This window comes from Ursus arctos, unplaced genomic scaffold (genome assembly GCF_023065955.2).
Source record: "Ursus arctos isolate Adak ecotype North America unplaced genomic scaffold, UrsArc2.0 scaffold_34, whole genome shotgun sequence".
NCBI lineage: Eukaryota > Metazoa > Chordata > Mammalia > Carnivora > Ursidae > Ursus > Ursus arctos.
In genome coordinates this window covers 23,786,003-23,808,071 of record NW_026623030.1, presented here as the reverse complement: position 1 = coordinate 23,808,071, position 22,069 = coordinate 23,786,003, and the positions used below count along the sequence as shown (strand labels likewise).

Sequence of the window (22,069 nt, the reverse complement as noted above, 5' to 3'; positions counted from 1 at the left end):
GCTTCTGCCTCTGCTTGTCTCTCATGAGTACATAAAACCTTTAAAAAAATTAAAATAAAAAATGAGCTTTTGATGAGGCCAGCCTGAGCTAAATGCTTGCAAATAATTGCTCTGAGTCCACGGACCATAACTGATGAAGCAAAAAAAGGACCGTAAGCCAGAGGCAGTGCTTTGTGGATTAGATCACAGCTTCCTAATCCAGAAAAGAGGCTCCACTCCACCCCTGCTTCCTCTAGGGAACCTGAGGTTTACAAAGGAGGAACACCAGGGCATGTCCTAAGCATCAAATGCTGTCCTTCCGTATCGTGAGGATAGGAGCAAGGGGACAGCACTGTATTCACTGTAGACCTTCAGACTTTTATCCACATATTACCTGTTCAAAAAATTAAAGAGACAGAGCATCCCATTGCAGGCAGAAGAGTTTGCCCTCTGCCAAATCAGTCAGCCAGTACCTTGTGAGTTGTCAATCCTGTTAGGCTAAAAATTTCTGTTGGCTACTCACTAAACCAAGATTACTTCAAAACACTACCTTAAAAATATCCACCATTAAGGGGCACCTGGGTGGCTCAGTCAGTTAGGTGTCCGCCTTTACCTCAGGTCATGATCCCAGGGTTCTGGGGTCCTGGGATCCAGCCATGGGTCGGGCTCCTTGCTCAGCAGGGAGCCTGCTTCTCCCTCTGCCTGCTGCTCTCCCCCTGCTTGTGTTCTCGCTCTTTCTGACAAATAAAATCTTAATAAGAAACACAAAAAACCCCGCCATTAAGAGCTTTTGTTCTCTTGCTAAAAACAAGTACCTGAGACAACTTCTATAATCCCGGAGGAAACACCAAACAAGCTGTTTGAAGCTGAGGCCACGTAAAAATGAATCTCAATTTTCTAACTTCAGACAAACCAGCCACTGCTGCTCAGCTTTACTTTGGTGTGTTTACGATCACCTGCTGGCCTGGATTTGAAGACTTCTTTCCACCAAATTAGCTATTTGTGGGCAAGGTTGAATTTCTGGAGTTCACGGTCTCACGAGAGGTACAGCCAGGGTGAGCGCTCCTACGGCTTCAGCAGGGGTTGGGTTTTAGTGCTTCTGTGGTAATGATCTGCTCAGGCCGCTTACCATGAACTGTGGCCAACACCCACCCTGGGCTCTGTAGGCAAACAGGAGAGAAGGTTCTTTGAAATATCCACTAGGCCTGGGTTTGCATGCTTTGACCCTCAAAACCGGAAGACACGGGAAGGCATGCTTTTCTTCACAACAAGGGCAAACTTTCTCCGCTACAGCCAGGGGCAGACTATCTGCCTCCCTTGCTAAAATCTAAAGATTTACTGGCTGACTTCTGGATCCTGAGCACTTAAAGACGTGTGTGCTATTCACTGCAGACTCAAAAAATAAAACCCAACAGGGCTCAGTGGAGAAGTTGGACATTTCTTAAAAACATACCTGCCCACTACCAGTGGGAATGAGTCCACAGTGGGTTTCAACCAAAACACCATGCTCGTTGGAGTGAGATGTGAAAGTAAAGCGATTTCAGATCATTCATGTTCTAGGAACCGTTCTGCATAAGCCCATGGCAGGTTTTTCATTTACTGGGTGGTAGTGGAAGAGTTAAGAAAACATTAGCGTCAGAGCCAGGTTCACATTCTGACGTTAGCCACTTCCTTGTATCAAATATTTTATTATCGCTTTTTTTGGTAACAGCTCTATTAAGAGACCGTCACATACCAAATAATTCACCCACTTTTTAAGTAATCTCTACCCCCAACGTGGGGCTCGAACTCACGATCCTGAAATCAAGAGTCGTATGCCCTTACGACTGAGGCAGCCAAGTGTCCCAGCGACTTTCTAAGATTTTAGACAAGTTCTTTAATTTCTCAGAGGTTCACCATCTGTAAAGCAAGGCAACAGCGATTTCAGAATGTTGGAGAGAACTAGAAAGCACCCAGCACAATACCTGGTCACAGGAAAGAGCAAGTCCATCGTTAAGCTTACTGGCAGGTCAGCAGCCAAGGTAGATCACTGCAATCTTTGAAGGTGCTCCCGACTCTTGTGTAGAAGGTGGCCAGGCCAGGCACAGATACCCATTCGTGCTGTACCCAAGTGAATTAGGAACTGACTAGGACAATGTAAGCAAAAGCAGTTCTTAAAATCTAATTTTATTCCTAAGGTTCAAATTAGCTAGCGGTAGCGCTAAAAATACACTTTCACTATACAAAACAGTGTAAACTGATTACACATTAATAAAGAATTTAACACACACACTTCTCTAACGAAAGAAGCTAGATGCAGCTCTTGCTCTAAAAGGCTGTACCTGAACAGAAATGGACATGTTGAGTCTAAGGCCCTGGCAAGTTGACTGCAGAATGTCGGCTGTTCCCAATTATGTTTAAACGCAGAAATAGCAACAATGTGGTAACTTACATTCATCAAATAGTAGCATTGAAAATCTACATGACTAATAAAGTGAACATTCAGAGGGGCCACTGCTCAGTGTGCACCATGTCGGCCACTTGTGGACAGTGATCTCATCCAAAGACAACAGAAGTTTCAAACATCTGCGTAGTTTAAGTTAAAAATAGGATGAAGGAGAAATAAGAGAACAGGATAAATGTTCTCCAAAGAGAACAGTAGCTGATGCTGTAAGCAGTCTGACTTCATCAGCGATTAGTGATCACGGACATGGGATGAAGCCCCGCAGGACCTGGGAATCGGCACATCCACGGGCTGGCAGGCGCATGGCACAGGCCAACGTCACCACCACGTAGGAGGAATCTTTCTGTCCCGTTAGTAGTGAAAATAATTTCTAAAAATAGTTTCAGCCTTTGAACAGTAAGTTTCCAGTCGCTTCTGTACACTGAAATGTCTGGGATCGAGCTTGGGGGCGAGTGTGCCGTCAGGAGGAGCCTGGGCTTCAGGACTTGAACACATGCACGGCGCGCACCACGTACTGCCGGCAGATGGGACACTCGCTCATGCGCTTGCCACACTTGGTGCAGGTGACCATGTGCCCGCACTCGAGCAGGACACAGTCGATGATGGCGTCCATGCAGATACGGCACAGGCGGTCATCTTCCTCATCCTGCAGCTGCAGCCGCTCGCCATCTGAAAGGCAACAGAGAGCTGGGGCTGCGGGCACAGCGCTGCCTGACGGGGCTGGGCCCCGGATGAGCCCGGTGTCGTAAGAGAAATAATCCAGCTTCTCTGCACCTCGGTTCCCTCCACTAGAAATAGCAGTAATAACAATGCCTACACTTTGTAGAGTTTTGTGAAGAAAAAAATGAAAAATGGTTAGCTTAGGGCCAGGTATGAAGGCCCAACAAATGTTACTTATTTCTATTTTATAGCTGTAATTCAAAGTTTACGTGATAAGGATAGATTACTTCTGTTAGTGAAAATGAAGAAACCCAAGGTTGTCCTATACATGGGCCTCAGAGCACATGACTGGAATTTCCAACCCAACTGTGTGGCCTTGGGAAAAGTTAGTCTCCAGAGCTTCATCTCGGTAGGAAGAGCTTTAAAAGTTATGAAGAGTCGTACATCAAGTAGCCCGTACTTGTGGGAAAGTTTAGAAGTATCTCTGAAAAACCAGTTGGAGTCTGTCTAACTGTAAACAGATGGGCCATTCTGGCTCTGTGGCCCAGATTTAGGTTCTGAGAAGATCCAAGCTCTGAATAAGAAAGGTGATAAATGAGTTTAAAAAGTTCATCTCAGCCTAAGATTTGGCCCTAGAGCTATAGACATTGAGGCTTCCCTTTTCACAGGTCGTAGAGGGAACAGATGGGAATATATCATGAATACAGTCAGAAAGAGCAGGAATTCAACCCTGAAGGGCCAACAGCCTCTGGATTTAAAAGAAATGACAATGCCATGTCAAGAGATTCTTGTAAACCAGGGACTGGGGAGAAAGGATTCATGGGATAAGACAATGGATGAGCCAGTGGAGAAGACACTAGAGGGCTCCTGAGTAAACCAGAGTCTAGGCTGTGGTCCCCTCTCCTGCACGGAAGTTTCCTTTCAACTCTTACAAGTTCTGAGCATGAAGCGGAGGAGCCAGGGTCTGTCAAGGCTATTACGTAAGGCTACTGGGGTGAATCTTAACATAAGGGACTGAAGCCAGTCAAACTAGGGAAGACTCCAGCTCTGCTCAAAACAAAAGAAGTATTCCACGAGCCTGGAGATTGGACCAGGGATAGAGTAAGCAGTGAGTTAACTGAAAAAGGCACTTTGGCAAACGTGCATGTCTCGGCCTCCTCTACCATAAACCCCAGGAGGGTGGGAATGGCTATGCACAACCAGTGCACGCTGTACACAGTTGTACACGCTCTACACTCTAAGCAAACAGACTTCTCCCCTCGCTGCCAGAACACCATTTCCCAGCCACAGCCTGGCACCTCTGAAGGCTCTGAGGGTCAAGATTCCTGTGTCTACCCTTGTGGCATCATCTTAGAAATAGGTATGCCAAAATACTTCCTGCATATTCTGGACATAAAACTGTATCAATAATTGCTGTATTATAACCAGATTTAAAGAAAAAAAACTCAAGGTGATAAAAGTTAAAGACAGGAGGACCATTTAGATAAGAACATAATAGGGCACCTGGGCGGCTCAGTCGGTTGAGTGTCTGCCTTTGGCTCAGGTCGTGATCCTGGAGTCCTGGGATGGACCCGCATGGGGCTTCCTGCTCAGTGGGGAGTCTGCTTTTCCCTCTCCCTCTACCCCTCCCCCTGTTCCTTCTCTCTCTCTCTCTCTCAAAACAAATAAAAAAAAAAATAGATAGGAACATATTTGTCTGAACACCACTGAAATCTTTTTTCTTGTCTATAAATGCTCTGTGATTTGGCCCTGTTACCGACTAAGGATTTCTGCCCCATGCCTCATCAATAGATTGGGAATTCTTAACCTCAGCTCTTCCCAATTTACACAGAAACCTAATACTTGATGCTAAGAACTACTTAACTTCTTGGCTCTAGGGAATTTTTTTTTTCCAGTGAGGATTTAAAAGCTACAATTGAGATAACCAAAGTATTGGCCTGCCAGAAGGGTTAGTGAGAAAACGTGCATTTTTATAGAGACAAGGAATTTCATTAGAGTTCTAACAAATTATGGCAAAGAAAACCAGACTGAACAAATGATGACCTAACTCACTTGGCAATGGCAGTCTCACAGCCAACATCACATAATAAACATACTACTTAACAGATCAACAGATTCCTATATCTAATCCATTCAATAAAAGGATACATAATTTTCTCAAAAAATTTGACTTCACTGTGATAGAAACAGCCCAATTTTAAAAGCCAAAGAAGGATAGTATAGGGGGAAGAAAGAAAAAGGAAACCTACATGACTTTTGGTTTTCTTCGTTCTCTTTGTATAACCGGTTTACTTTCTCTACCAGCTCCCATTTTTCACAACAGCCCGAATAGTTGACAAAATTGCGAGCCAGGATCTCCTTCAGCTGGCGCACACTCATTCCTTCCACATCTTCAAGGCTTGACAGGTCGGACAGCGAAGCTCTTACTCGCTTCTTAGAGAGGCCAGGCGTCTGCGATCACAGAGGGCTTCCATTAGCTCTGTTCCTGCAAAGGCAGGCCTCCCACAGCAAGGACAATTGCACACTCCCCTTGCCCTCTAATCACTACTGGCCCTGGATATTCTTCCCAGACTTCTCCTCCGGTCTGGAAATGTTTTGTACATTACGCTACATTCACACCGGAAGAAACATCCTGTGCTAATCTAGCAAAACAAGTCCACAGAGGCGCTTGCCCTGCCTGCCAGGCTGGCACGTCGAGGAAAGCCAGTTTTACAGAAGCACTCACCCGCTCCTCCAAATTTTCTTCATCATCGTCATCGTCGTCGTCATCATCATCATCATCTTCATCATCCTCCTCTTCTGTGTTTGCTGAAGCTATTTCACTTTGTACCTACACACACCGATCTGATTAGGTCAGGGATCCTATTCTCCCAACAGTATCAGCCCTGTTTGTCAATATTTAACACTGGAGAAAACCCTTCCATATAACCTCCCCAAGCATGACCCCAGCACCTGGCATATTCCACAATGACCTCAGACCTGGAGTGCTGCTGCCCTTCCCAAAGAGCTGGGTCCTCCATGATTTCATAGACAGCTTACCTTCCATTAAGCTATCTCAAAAGCCAAATTCCTACGTGTGTGTGAATTCGTAAAACCTGAGTATTAACTCCCTCAGAAAGGTCCCATCATGAAATGCCACAGCCGTCAGTGTACGCAACCTCTCTGCTTCGCCATCAAAGGACCTCTACCCAGAGCCTCGAAGATACACACAGAAGCTAAAGCTCTAAGTGCAGCCCAGCTGATGTGAAAGACGCCAATCCTACTACACCGTACCTAGACTGAGTCCAAAGAATGCTTTCTAGACTTCTTCACTCACAGCTGATGCTAGTTCTAGTTTTCAGAAATTCCTCAACGATCAGAGGTACTCTTCTCTACCAAGAACAGAAAGACTTTCAACTTGGGTTATGTACCTTCTTCCGCATCTTTCTCTTCAGATTCTGACCACAGCTCTACGATAGTCTAGGTCAGTTCCCAATCTCAAATATTCCACCCCACTGGTTCACAAGCATCCAAAGACCAACACCTTCCAAGAATGGTCATTTACCCAAAAGTGGCACAAAAGCAGATGTGTCTTGTATCATTGTTATGCCGGCTCTTATCTGGGAAAACAATAGAACTCCTAGGTTGGACTTCTCTAATTTATGACTATTTAGAAGGCAACTAGACCAGATTTCCCTCTGCTTTTAACTGCTTTCTTCAGGGAAGAGAATTAAATGTGGAGAGAATTGTTCAAAACAATCCATTCAGCATTTCGGTATCATTCATACATATAAACTGAATTATTAATTACAAGCCCTTGCATGTTATTCAATCAGGATGCCCAAGGACCTCACTGGGACAATATTCTGCCCTGGCATTTCTTTGAAATTAGTAGATAATCACATTCTTTGATTAATTCAGATGGCTTTTTCCCATTATCTAAATTAGAACAATTTTACTGTAGCAAGGCAACTGGGCATTAGGTTAGCTTACACTATTATGTCCACGGTCACTGATAAATAGTCCTGCAAACATTTATACACTACTTTTCACAGTCATTACCTCAACAGTTAGTACTTAACCTATAAGAAAACGGAAGTAACTAAAGTCGAGAGCCTGATGAGCTTCAGACAGTTGACGTGGGGGCTACCCAGCACCGAGGCTCAGAGACTCACAGCAGGAAAGCCTGCACAGAGTTCAGCAGCGTGTGGAACCTCTGCTCCCAGAGGGGGTCCTGGAGCCCCAAAGCCCCACCCTATAAGGCCAACTAGTGGTGCCAGGCCCTTGGTGTAATTATACCCTCGTACCTGTGCCAGCGCCCCAGATCCTAAGGTCCGGTCTCCACCCAGAAGGTCTCCCTGAAATGAAGACATGGTAGCAGAAGGGGCTGTATAGTTTGAAAAAAAAGAATGTGTAAAAAAACTAGAATTCTGGGATCGTGAAGAATTCAGGCTGCTCGTGTCCAGGTCATCCTCAGCGCCCAGCCCATGGTGGCAGAGTACCAAATCTACCAAGTCTTCTTTCTCTCGACAGGTATCGATCGGGATGTTTCGAAGAATGAGATACTGCCGAAGATCCTTGACTTTTAGTCGCATTAACTGAGGGCGCCGAAAGGCCGTCTCCTGTAATAAGTGACACGTGGAGCATCTGCGGAGATTCTCTTGTAAGACCGAACAAACGGAGCAAAAATCCTTCTTGCAGTCACAACACACATGCTGAAGAAACAGGAAGAAAAGAAGCAGATAGAGGCCATTGTGAAACCACTAGCGTTCTTTTTGCCTTCTATTAAAATTCAATTATAGTTCTTCTGAAGTCTCCCATGGCACCTGGCTACTCTCATAGCCACTTTCATGTTCCAAAAGCCAAGAAAATCAAAACACTCACTGCTGAGGCAGTTTGGATTCACAGAAGTTCAAATACAGCCCTTTAAGAAAAACATATACTCTTGTGTTAATGAATTAAAACCTTTCCACCCCTTGGTGCAAACATGTAATTAGCAGAACAGAGAGGACTTGAACCACGTGGAGCAGAAAGCACAACCACAAACTCTTCCTACTCTTTTCCTTTGTAAACAATTTCCCCATTTAAAGAGAAGTTGAGGGGTAGGGGGAGAACACAGAGAGGGAAAGGGCAAGAGAAAGGCAAATTATCTCTCAAGGTCATTCAAAGCAAATAGAGGATCTCACTATTACAGTAATCTGTATCCTACTGAGCCTTAATCACATGCAAAGCCACTGCACTAGCAAAGCTTAAAGACGACACTAAGACGTGGTCCTTTCTGCTGGCTGCACTATTCCCACAAGCGAACACCTTGTTCCTTACGTATTTCGGAGGACTGAACTGATGACCAAAGACCATGAGATGGCCTCACAATATGAATGGTTCTCAGAAGAAATGACTCTTAGAGAAAATAACTATTTTAGCCCAAGTGTTTTATGCTGAATCTCTACACAGTGGTGGGTTATCTTACACTAGTTTCTTCACTTGGGTTAAGAACGTGGGTAGGGATATATTTTCTGAAACTTGAGGTCAGTTATAGTAAATCATCTCTGAACAAAACTGCAGACTAATTCAATCTCTTGTTCCGTAACAGAAGCATCATCAGGAAGAATCAAAGCAGACGGAGCTCAGAAGACAAGATGCCCAAGCAATGTGAGAACACCACCGCGCCAGAAAACTTGAGCAGTAAGACGGTCCCTTCAACTGAGTACTTTTTTTTTTCTTTTTCTTAAAGATTTTATTTATTTATTCGAGAGAGAGAGAAAATGAGCTGAGTACTCTTCTTTTTTTTTTTTTTTTAATTTTATTTATTTATTTGACAGAGATAGAGACAGCCAGCGAGAGAGGGAACACAAGCAGGGGGAGTGGGAGAGGAAGAAGCAGGCTCACAGCAGAGGAGCCTGATGTGGGGCTCGATCCCAGAACACCGGGATCACGCCCTGAGCCGAAGGCAGACGCTTAACCACTGTGCCACCCAGGCGCCCCGAGCTCAGTACTCTTCTAAACGGGCAATGGTTAATAAGAATTTTTGGCAATTTGGGGCGCCTGGGTGGCTTAGTGGGTTGAGCATCTGTCTGCCTTCGGCTCAGGTCACGATCCCCAGGGTCCTGGGATCGAGGCCCACATTGGGCTCCCTGATCAGCGGGGAGCCTGCATCTCCCTCTCCCTCTGCCTGCCACTCTGCCTACTTGTGATCTCTCTGTCAAATAAATAAAACCTTTTTTAAAAAAAGAATATTTGGTAATTTTAATAAAAAGAAATGATTCATTAGCATTCAACACAGAATCAAGAAATGTGTCTTCTGTATATAACATTTCATCCAACTCACCTTCTTTCTAAAGACTGAAAATGAAAGTCCACAGGCTTTGCAAACTATATTAGGCCCTTCCGTAGGTGCTGGTGGGTAAGTGGAAAAATCAGTGTTTGGTGCAAATCTGAATGGACCGGTGCCTCCTGCAAATCCTGACTGCTGGCCCCTGACAGCTCCAGTTCCCATGACTTCATTCAGCAGCCCACAGCATGAAGCCCACATAGACGTGGCACCCGCCTGGAAAGGAACACAAGACCACAGTTTAAAGCTAAGTGGAACCTGGGCTCTCTGGAAACTTCAGGAAATGCCATTCTGGAGAAGTACGTTTGCCCTAAATAACTTTGAGATTATTCTGAGGTAAAATTGATATACAATGAATTTTAGGTGTGATCACAAGTCTAGTTCCCATCTATCACCATACAATTGAGCCCCTTCACCCATTTCACCCCTCCTCTTATCCCTTTCCCCTCTAGTAATCAGCAATCTATTCTAGGAGTTTGTTCATTTGTTTTGTTTTTTAAATTCCACATATAAGTAAGATCATATAGTATTTGTCTCTCTTTGCCTGACTTATTTCACTTAGCATAATTCCCTCAAGGTCCATCTATGTTGTTACAAATGGCAAGATTTCCTTTTTGATGGTTGGGCAGTATTCCATTATATGTACCTACCACCTCTTCTTCCATTCATCCACTAAGGGACACTTAGGTTTTCATATCTTGGTTATTGTGAATAATGTTGCAGTGAACATAGGGGATGCATAGATCTTTCTGAATTAGTGTTTTCACATTCTTCAAATAAATACCCAAAGGGGAATAGCTAGATTATGGTAGTTCCACTTTTAAGTTTTCAGAGATCCTTCATATTGTTTTTCACAATGGCTGTACTAATTTACATTCCCACCAACGGCGTACAAGGGTTCCCTTTCCTCCACAACCTCGCCAACACATATTATTTCTTGTCTTTTTTTATAACAGCCATTCTAATAGGTGTGAGAGGACATCTCACTGTGGTTTTGAGAGATTATTCTTTGAAGCATCAAAATTTTAAGCTCTTTGGCTAGAGATAATATTCTGTATTTTCAGAGAGTATTTGGCAATGGGGAAACTGGTGACATCATTAAACAAAAGGAAAAGATACAATATGAACACAATTTTGTAAAAAAAAAAAAAAATCCACATACACTGAAACAGAGATATATGTGCATGTACACAGAGAAAAATGCCTGGATCGAAGGGTCCAGTCTACGCAACACATGGGATATGCTTAAACCAAAACAGCTGTTTGTTGCTTATCTGAAATTCAAACTTGACTGAGCACCCTGTCTTCTACCTGGCAACCTTCAACTGGTGACCACTGTACTAGACAGCACAGTTTTACAGGTTAAGGCAGATTTTTCCAGCTATCATTTAGCAAAAAGAATATAAATTCAAATTACTTAATTTCATTAAACTTCTGTTCTCTAATTTGTAGCCGTCCATAATAAACTATGGCATATATAAATTTTCTTTTGAAAAAAACGACTGGGAAAACATCAAAATGCCAACGTCTCCTTTTTTACTGCAGACTCAGAAACCGCATAACCAAACTGGTCAGAGGTATAGATGAAAATATATTTTCAATGAGTACTCAAGGTACTTTCTCATGCAAAGACATAAAAGCTATAGTATTTGGAACGAATGAGCTTTTACCCCTTGTCCTAATTGTTAAGCACATTCTAGACTCTAGATAATGTGATAGGTAATGGGAGTCCAGGTAGGTGAGATGTGATTAGTAAAAATGGTAACATATTTTATTATCTAACTCTATCAAACATTTACTATTTGTCCCACAAGCTCTTTAAAAATTTTTTTTAAAACCACCTTAAAAGGCTATTTAGAATGCTATAGAAGAATCAGGCTCTTCTTGCTACTTCCCACACATAATATGCTATATTAAATACAGGGAAAGAAGAAGGTAAAGCAATAAGAAACCACAACACAGGGTTCAAACAGTCTCAAGTATCAGGGTCACTGACTTGAGTATTACACAGCTTCACACCCTATAATTCTGGAGAAACAGTGATGCCTTTAAAAGTCAGGTTAAATTATAATTAATAGTTCATACCTTTAAATAAATATACACCTAGGCCTCTAGAGCCACGATATGTTTAAACATAAAAGCATGAAAATCCAGATTAAGTTCATTTAAAGTGAGCATTTTTTTGTGGTGAGCACAGCATAACGTATAGAGGTGTCAAGGCATTATATTATACACCTGAAGCTGACATAACATTGTATGTCAACTATACTTCAAGAAAATTTTTTTAAATTAATTTTTAAAAATGTGTTCTTTCAGCAAAAGATTCATCCTCAGAGCTTTAAACAATAAGCTCTTGGAGGGCATGGCTGACTCAGTCAATGGAGCATGTGACTCTGGATCTCAGGGTCATAAGTTCGAGCCCCACGTTGGAGTAGAGATTACTTTTTTTTTTTTTTAAAGATTTTATTTATTTATTTGACAGAGAGATAGCCAGCGAGAGAGGGAACACAGCAGGGGGAGTGGGAGAGGAGGAAGCAGGCTAGGATCCTAGCGGAAGAGCCTGATGTGGGACTCGATCCCAGATCGCCGGGATCACGCCCTGAGCCGAAGGCAGACGCTTAACGACTGCGCCACCCAGGCGCCCCTGGAGTAGAGATTACTTTAAGAATAAAACAAAACGAAACACAAAACAAAATCCCCATGAGCTCTTAAAACTGAAAATGTTTTTAAAAATTCAATTTGTGGGGTGCCTGGTAGCTCAGTCAGTTAAGCATCTGCCTTTGGCTCAGGTCATGATGGGGGGAGGGGGGCCCTGGGATTGAGCCCCACATCAGACTCCCTGCTCAGCCAGGAGTCTGCTTCTCCCTCTCCCTCTGCCCCTCCCCCCACTTGTGCTTGCACTCTCTCTCTCAAATAAAAAAAATCTCTAAAGAATAAAATAAAAATTCAATTTTCAGTACACCTGAAACTAATATAACACTGTTAATTATACTGGAATTAAAAATAAATAAAACAAAAGGTTTTTAAGTTTGCTGTTGGGGGAAAAATTCAACTTGTACGTATCATTTTCAGGGGCAAAATACCTCAACTGTAGAAAGTACCACTGGGATAAACTCTTCTTCATTCCAGGAGTTTAAAGTAGTAGCTTTTGGTGGGCTTCAGCTTCCTGCTGACCTAGGTACTGAACAGTTAGTTAAACAGCTGTGTTGGCTTTTATCCCCTTTCTGATTCCCAGTGATGCTGCCTCCGCAACAAAATGTAAGTTCCTTGCGAACATAACTCCCTTCTTCTACAGCACCTAGCTCCACTACCATGACTGATAAGAAAAGAACTGTGTAACAGCTTTATGTTACCTCTTTACAGGCAACGTACAATCAAATTTTGTGTGCTACCTAGAAAGACCCAATTGTGACTAGTTGAGAAAGTATTCAAGGTAAAAAGGATTCTGACCTAGGAGGCATACACCTAGGAGTATCTCAAATGATACTCCCTCTTAAAAGCACCGCTGTCACAGTTCGGTCTACCAGAAAGCAGTTTTACAATGAGAGTTAAGGAAGAATACACATTTCAAACTCTACTAATGAGCATAATCATTAAAATTCTAGGCCGAAAATATTCACAGCTCTAGTGAAGGGAAAAGAAGGCTTTATTTTGGGAAAACAGGCAGAAGCTCTATACAGGCATCAATATTGGAGAGTAACAATTTCATCCCATTCCTTGTTTCTATAAAGGGGTGGGAATTTCCTCTTCATTTCCCAGAAGGGAAAACAATGAAAAGAACACTCCTATCTTCTTTTGGCCATCTCATTACAAAATAAAACACAAAGCTCAAGCCAACCTCCGAAGTGTTGTCCCAGGCAAAAATATGTTGCTACAACCTAATATATGGCATAACCCAGCCAAAGACCATAGCAGACGGTAAGAGAAAATACCGAAAAGATCTACGTCTCAGCCTCATAAGATCTGTGAACTTAGACAAATCTCCCAATAAGAGAATACTTCTTAACATCACACTCCAGGGTAAACCTACGTATGTATACTGTTACCCTCTAACGATAGCATTTGCAATACTCCAGCCTTCTTCAAAGTTCAGAAATTTGAAATCGTGGAAGCCCCAGTCACTAGTTTGATTTGAAGTACCTTTCTTTCACATCCAGCATATTTTTCAAAATTAATTTCCATTTCCCCCTTGAGCCCCATGTTTTCTGGCACACCAGTGCTGAAATGAATGTGATTTCTTTAGTGATTCGACCTCCCGACTTCTTGGGAGCAGGTATTTTCAGTCCTGTACCACAGCGGCTGCCCCCAAGGTCTCTTGGCAGGAAATCGCACAGGACTGTGAAGTGGCCCAGAAAGTTGTGGTTGGACTCAACGAGGGAGCCTTAAAAAATCCTGATGCCTGGGTCCCACTCCAGAGATTCTGACTTACCTGGTCTGGGATATAACCTGAGGCACCAGAATTTTTTTTTTTTTTAAGATTTTATTTTTTTAAGTAATCTTCACCCCCAATGTGGGGCTCAAACTTATGACCCAGAGACCAAGAGTCACATGTTCCACTGACTGAGCCAGCCAGGTGCCCACAGAATATTTTTTTAAGTTCCCCACGTGATTTGAATTACAGTGGAGGTTAAAAGGTTAACAACTGCTCAGTTTAGGTGCTCTCTTCTTCCTGCCTACATGTTTTTAGCTGGAAAACCACTCAGCAGAGTGCTGATGAGAAGGGGCTGGGGTTACTTCTGAAGCCTGTGCCTCTACAGAGTTCCAGGACCAAGACGTTGGCCAAACACTCCTCACAACTTATCGACAATTTTTCCCTACAGGAGTGGGTCATGCCTCTAGTGTTTCTTCTCTCTCTATGGTCTTCCCTAATCCCTTCAGGAAGGCTTGGCTGAGTTTTTAATAAAATCATCTGATTCTTAAATTAGTTCCTTTCCACTTATTGGCCTGGAACTTTTGCTGAAATTGGTTCCTTCCTTCATTTTTAATTTATTCCCTCATTTTATTTACTCTTTGCTTTCTGGCCCTTTTTATTTCCTAACTTACTCCTCTACGTGTTTTGTGTGAAATCTCCAATACTAGGAGAAAGACAGCGATTTCTGGGACAAAAACCACCATCGTTCAAATTATATTTGTCCTTCATCTTCAAGTTGAAGAATCCACTCAGAAGATCAATCTCCCCAGGCCTGGTTGAGCTCCATCTCCTTGCCTCCCCTTTAGTAGGTTTCATCTTCCAGCATTTTCCTGTAAAGTCCCAATTTCCTAAATTTTTTCTGCATATCCCCTCAGGGCACAGGCATCCCTACCTCACAATCATCACCCTGACATTCACTTAATAATGCTTGAAGTGTCCTATACCAATCTTTCCCCTCTCTACTCTGTCCAAATTGTTACTACTTGACATGACAGTCCCAATTTTCAAGTGACAGAATCTATAAAAGCAATTGGGGAACTATTTCAGAGAGCACTGTCCCAACAGTTTACTGAATATGGCTCTTGAAGGGGTGTGGAGAGAACATGCCAGCTGATCCTCTGAGCTCTTGACTCTGCCTCTATTTCCTTGGAGCCCAGCTACCGTTATCTTGTAAGGTAATAGCCAAAAAGCTTCCCCCCCTTTTGCATTTTTCTTTTAAAAGCTTTAGAGACCCAGGTTCATGTTCTTTTCCTCTGTCCTCCCTATCCTTTAAGATCTCCCACCAGTTTAAGCAGCCTGCATTCCCTTCTTTGTATTTTACTCACTCTCTGTTCACCTTTTGGTGGTGAGATTGAAACATTTTCCAAACTACTCCATTTCCTCCTAGATTTTCTGAGCAGACCTAATTCCTAGACAGTACACAAGGCACAGCCATTTGGCTTCTAAATTCACAGTAAATTGAGTTGTTGCTCTAGCCTGATTCCAAGCACAAGATGAATGGTGACTCTGGCGTATTAAAAAAAAAAAAAAAAAAAAAAAGCTACCCTTCCATGAGTAAGGCCAAAGTCTGGATCTCTGAAAACTATAGCTATGATCTGGGCTTATGTGACTAACAATTCTAAATCCTACTTGGGACCATGCTGAGCCTGTAGCAGGACTCTACAGGCTAAACCACATGAATCTAAGAGGTTGGAAGGAACAATCTGTAAAGATGACTGCATTTCCTACCTTGACCATAAATGTAGTTCAAAATGGAGAAAAACTGAATAAGGCAACTATCTACCTATGCCTGGCACAAAACTGACTCAGGTAATTTAGCTGTTTTTGCAGTTTCTTTTCTTTCTTTTTTTTTTTTTAAGATTTTATTTATTTATTTGACAGAGATAGAGACAGCCAGCAAGAGAGGGAACACAAGCAAGGGGAGTGGGAGAGGAAGAAGCAGGCTCATAGCAGAGGAGCCTGATGTGGGGCTCGATCCCATAACGCCAGGATCACGCCCTGAGCCGAAGGCAGACACTTAACCACTGTGCCACCCAGGTGCCCCTGCAGTTTATTTTCTATCCACCAATGACTCGTGAAAATAAGTGATTTTCATAATAACCTAATCCCTTTCCTACATAGCACCTTAGGCCAAAATTGCTCCTGAATAATCATGGGAGATGGTCTGCCTGGCTTGCATTAGCTAAGAACAAGGTATCACATTAAACACATACATGGCCCACGGTAAGAAATCAAATTCTAAAGCCTCCTGTCCGGACTGGCCCAGACACCTAGATCTCCTCATGTTATTCTGGTATCCAATGCCAGTTCTTGTGTTTTTTTTCCAAAGCCAGTACACCAAGATTTTAGGGGGGCAGTAACTACCTTTTTTTCTATTCCCAATTTGAAACTAATTAAGAAATAATACAAACAGTAATTTAAGTGTTTGCTTTTTTACTCATACCAATTTGAAAGCATGCCTTTAGCTCTGCAGCCCATCAGTCTTGATAACAGACCAGTCATAGCAAAAATGACCAACAGCAGCTTACCATCTAGTTGACTAGAATGCTATCACCCCTGGGTAGTAAGGAGGGCACGTATTGCATGGTGCACTGGGTGTTATACACAACTAATGAATCATCGAGCCTTACATCGGAAACCGGGGATGTACTGTATGGTGACTAACATAATAAAAAATCATTAAAAAAAAAAAAAAAGAATGCTATCACCCCATAGGAAGACAGATCTGAGAAGGTCCCAGAAAGTGCTGTTTGGCTCCTGTGCTAAAATTCACCAACATGAAAGTTCCTCTTCTTTCTCTTGTAGCATAAAGGCTGAAAGTGTTTGTACTATATTGTTTCTTCCTAGAGGATGAACTATAAAGGCTCTCCCCTCCATAGGAATATAAAGGAGGGAAGGGGAGTGTATTCACAAACCTAAAGAATTTGCGTGCGAGTGGGACTGAGTTTCCACTGCTATGACATTTATTTCTATGATACACCACCAATATTACAAGCACGCTCTCAGATTCCTCAGTCAGATTCACACAACGTAAGTCCACTCTGAATCACCATTTCAGTCAACAAAAGCTTCACTCCCCGCCACAATCATTCTGGCACAGTGCCAGTTTTCAAATGGCCTCAAGGTTCTATCATCTTTGCATGTGTGAGATCTAATATACCTTTAGAATCCCTGTCGGGGGTGGGGAATAATTCCAAAATGCTCAATTAAAAAAAGTTTGCCACAAATTTTGAATCCTATCCTAAACCACATCAGTATGTGATCCCTTTTAATGATTCCACCAAATATTATAGTAACCAGGTAAACTAGAATGGATAATAAGAAAAGCCATGCTGGGGCACCTGGTGGCTCAGTCAGTTGGTTAAGTGTCTGCCTTTGGTTCAGGTCATGATCCCAGGGTCCTGGGATGGAGCCTCACGTTGGGCTTTCTGCTCAGCGGGGAGCCTGCTTCTCCCTCTCCCTCTCCCTGCCACTGCCCCCATTTGTGCGCTTGTGTGCACAGTCTCACTCAAAAATGGATAAATAAAATCTTTAAAAAAAAAAAAAACCCATGCTTGTTTCCATGAAGATTAAATGACAATGAGAAAGTTGATGAATTTGAAAACAGTAGAAAACTAATGATCATATTCTAAATCATTTGTGTGTGTGTGTGTTTTTTAAAGTAAGCTCTACACTCAACAGGGGTTTGAACTCATGACTCTGAGATAAGAGTCACATGCTCTACCAACTGAGCCAGCTAGGTGCCCCCATATCATTTCCTTTGATTAAAACAGGTAAAGAGCAATAATAATAATGCCACATAAGAGTTACTTGCCATAACTCTAAATTAAATATAATACTGTATACAGTTATATTAAAGAAAAACCTCCAAATTTCAAATTCAAGAATATTGTCTTGGATGTTTCATGAAGCTACTAGGACTAGGCAGGAATTCAGTTCTTCCACTAATGAAAGCTTCCTTGGAGAATTCACTCATCATAGGTGTTATTTTCAACTCCAAACAACTGTGTTTGCTAAAACTCAATGTCCTTGTGTTAAACAACATGAAAAGAGGTTTCAAACCTTAGCACCAGTGATGTAAAAGAGTAAGTTTTACAGTTTAAATTTCAATTAAACTTTCCTAGAGAATTTAGGACTACCAGAAGAAACAAAGCAAAGCAGAAAAAAACAGTTGAGAAGTTGAGATAATTATCAAAAATCTTTAACCTATTTAGAGCCACTTGAGAAGCATATGCTCCTTAAAATGTGGAAGAATTTCTTATTGAAACTGCTGCTTCAACTGAAATAAAATTTGCAAGAAACTCTATACTTTTATTTATTTTTTTTTTTTGAAACTCTACTTTTAAATTACCAAATAATCAGACCATATATCACAAAAGAGGAAATTCTACATCCTAAATGCTTTCTCTCATACAATCTGGACACTAAACAGACTGCAAAAACAAATTCTGATCTTAAAAATGCATATTTTTAGGGGCTCCTGGGTGCCTCAGTCATTAAGCGACTGCCTTCTGCTCAGGTCATGATCCTAGGGTCCTGGGATTGAGCCCTGCATCGGGCTCCCTGCTCAGTGGGAAACCTGCTTCTGCCTCTCCCACTCCCCCTGCTTGTGTTCCCTCTCTTGTGAGCTCTGTCAAATAAATATTTTTTTAAAAAAATGCATATTTTTAGGTAAGAAATTTGGCCAAATTGATGGATGGATTTTTATAGTAAGGTGTTCTGGAGATCATAAATGTTACCTTCCTCATATGTGGGTTTTGTTTTGTTTTCTTTTTCTTTCTTCTTCTTTTTTTTTTTTTTAAATAGTACACTTGGTTCTTAGCACCACTCCCCCACCTTTTAAGAGGAGAAAAAAACAAAAAGGAAATTATATCCAACACATTACTTTCTCCTTAATTTCTCATTTTGAGCTTGAAAGAATGAACATGTTTACTACAATCAGGGGTGAGATCAATATAAATATGGAAAAACAGGAAGGAGGATTAAATCAAAATAGGACACCAATTTGGATTTTAAAACCCCTTAGAGGGAATTAATTAGGTGCTACTCTAAGGTTAAACAGTTACTTGAGTCTTTGAGAGGTAAAACTTACTTCAAAACATCAGTTTCTAAACAAACAAGTTAAAGGAAGAAAGTAAATACCCATTCTACACATACTAAAATCAGCTACTCCTGGGTTTGAGTGAAGATGTAATTTTCTGATTGTTTAACTCTCAAAAGTAATTTTAATTCCCCTAAAAGAAGTACTTGCTTCAATGAACATTCACATGTTAGGATTCCATGGCATCAGGAATCACTGACCCTGCCCAGATGAGCATGGTAGTTTACAACTAATTTTAATTTTAAACAAAGTTAAATAATAAACAATAGCCCAAATCCTGTATTTCAGGAATCCACTTTCCATGAAAACATAAATGAAAAGCAGCTATCTACATAACAGTCCCCTTGCACAGAATGATGTCTATTTAGGTCTGCCTTTTTGCTTCATAAAGTATGTATCTTTTCTCCATTTTCAACTACCACCAAACTTTGTTTCTAAAATGTCAACTCAGAAAGCAGTGTCTTCCCACTTAAACTGATTTTAAAGAACTTCATTAAAAATTTCAACACTGGGGATGCTTGGGTGGCTGAGTTGGTTTTGCCTCTGCCTTAGGCTCAGGTCATGATTCCAGGATCCTGGGATGGAGTCCCGCATTGGGCTCCTTGCTCAGCGGGGAGCCTGCTTCTCCCTCTGCCAGCTGCTCCCCCTGCTTGTGCTCTCACTCTCTCTGACAAATAAAATCCTTAAAAAATTTTTTATAAAAAAAAATTTCAACACTGGACCTGTCCCTGCTTCTCTCCTTCTACATCTAGTTCATTGACAGGTCACAAATTTAATACTAATCAAGATACTGACATTCTTTGAGGCTATATCCATATATATGTGTGTGTGTGTGTGTGTGTGTACACATATATGTATATAAAGATCCCTGTTTTGTTTCTGAATCTTGACACAGCAAGATGACGGTTTGCAGCAAAGAAAGCTAGTTTTAGATATTTTAATATCTAATATCTCCATACTTTAACACACAGTTCAAGAAGTTTCCTATTTCCAAAAATCTTGTTTCCTGAGGCCATAAATATCCTTTCTTGCTCCTGAGCGTTTTGTTTTTGATACCTTACATCATATTCTGCTTTGTAATGTGGTTACCTGAGAACGTCTTTTCTCTTGATTGGCAAACTCCTAAAAGGTGGGATCGTATTTTCAATTACTCCAACCCAGCAAGTCTCCCTCTTACTAACACACAGAAAACATTCAAGAAAATATTTGCTGAATTTCTCTAGCCACCTGACACTATCAATCTTCCGCAACAAATTCTGGAGGCTTTGTGAGGGTACAGTTCACTCTGTTATTTCCCTTACCCACAACAAGCATGCCTCTTCATAGGGATTAATGAAATCGTCTAGGTCTGAAAGAGTATCACCTTATGACTCACCCACTTGGTTTGAGTTCAGCAAATGAATCAATACCTGAATTGATTGTCGTACACAGAGCTCTTTAGAACTCTCAGAGATCAAGTTGAGAAAATCAGCTCCCAAAAGTAGGCCAGAATCTCCCCCTTCCCCCTTTTTTAAAACTTCTCACTCACTGATGCTCCCACGCTCTCACACCCACCTTGAAGAACTCAAGCTGTCAAATTACTTGCTGCGTACCTAGTGGCGATGGAGACACTTCTAGTTTGCTAGCGCTCTAGGTCACGGCCCCACTAATAAGCCTACGAAGAAATCCTTCAGCAGGGTGGGATCCCCGCCCGGAGGCATTTCTAACCTGTTAGCCTAGCCCCAGCCTCACGACTCCCCGCACTACTCTTCTTCCCTTCGTCCTGCAGACTCCGTCCTGCGACAGTTCCGTAGTGTTCCCGACATTTGGGTTAGTTCAAGGACTCGGGGCGGGAGAGGGCACGCTGTGGGCAAAGACATGGAGGGCTGAGGCGGGATCTAGGGGGTCTGCCTCAGGCCCCCAAGGAAGCGGACAGGGCCAGGAGCAAAGACGGCCCCACCAGGCTTGAGCGCGGGGAGCGCCCGGCCTCTCCCCCCTCCTCAGGCTCGCTGAAGGGAGGCGCTGTGGGAGCTGGAAAGGTCCCAGAGCCCAGGATCTCCGCTTTGGGCCGGTCAGGGCCCGGACGCCGGCCCGGGACGTCCCCCAGCGGAGCTCTCCGAGGTGCCAGCGGGGTGAACCGCTGAGGCTAAAGGAAGGCACTTCAGGCGCCCCGGCCAGTTAGGAGAGGCGAGGAGGAACTGCCCGGCCCCACCGGCCCCTCACCTTCATGGCCGCGACCGCCGCGTCTCGGTCGGCTCTGCCGAGGAACTAAGCACCATAGCAGCTCCTCGCACAACCGCCCTCCTGCCTTCTGGGCGGCGATTACGGCGCCTCCCGCGGCGACCGAGCGTCCCGACGTAGAGGCGTAGTCACGCCCGCCTCGCGCCCCCGGGAAGAGAGCCGAGCGGCGGCCGCGGCGGCCAATCCGAAGCCAACGCTCTGGGGGCTGGTCACCAGAGCCAATGAAGTAGCGGGAATGGGGCGGGGCCTTTGGCCTGCCGGGTAGGCGGAGGAAGACTCCGCTCCTTCCAGAGCCGAGATGGGCGGGTCTGGGCGTGGCGGGAGGGGTACCCAGGGACTGATTTCTTGGTGGGGGTCCCTGAGATGGCAGTCAGCGTTCCCTGAGGAACCTGCACGGTAGAGATTTAGCTTTGGGGCTAGGTGGTCGAGTTTCCAGGGCAGTGAAGGCAGGGAGGGGCGTGGTAAATTTGAAAACGCCGGTTGGTTTGAAGGCTTCTCTCTCTTTTTTATTTTTTAATAGTCGTCCGAACAGGGCCTCGGATTTCCTCCCGAGATGTTCAAGCCGCTCACACTCGGTAATGACCTTAGGTCTCCTCTCTGGAGGGTCGGGTGAGCAGCGGCAAGCTGCGCACTCTAAGACGCGGCTTTAATAACAAGGTTTTATTGAAAACACGTAAACCACGGTTCTCAAATCCCAGCTGCTCTTTTAGAGTGATGTTCAAAACAACCAAATCCTAATCTTAACACAACGAGGGGATTCGGATGAGCCCTTGGAATTGAATTTATGTAAGTAGGAAATTGAGGTTGTAAAATAAAGTATCGATTTCTTCAACCCGACTGGATGACTCTTGTTGGTTTTTCTATACTTCCTCTCCCCTCTTAAGTCCACCAGTATTTAAAGAAACAAGCATGAAGATGTCAAATTACTCACCTCTCATAGGACCT

The 22,069-nt window shown here is 43.0% G+C and overlaps 1 protein-coding gene across 1 annotated transcript; it reads right to left on the bottom strand.

Moving 5' to 3' along the window:
- Positions 1 to 2,126: 2,126 nt before the first annotated feature.
- Positions 2,127 to 21,248, bottom strand: RNF34 (ring finger protein 34). Its single transcript, XM_026514840.4, has 6 exons — positions 21,107 to 21,248; positions 9,390 to 9,608; positions 7,369 to 7,776; positions 5,808 to 5,912; positions 5,332 to 5,533; positions 2,127 to 3,091 (listed from the first exon to the last, which is right to left on the bottom strand). Exons 1-6 carry the CDS (start codon positions 21,110 to 21,112, stop codon positions 2,901 to 2,903), a joined length of 1,131 nt encoding a protein of 376 aa, XP_026370625.1. The 5' UTR covers positions 21,113 to 21,248; the 3' UTR covers positions 2,127 to 2,900.
- Positions 21,249 to 22,069: the final 821 nt, after the last annotated feature.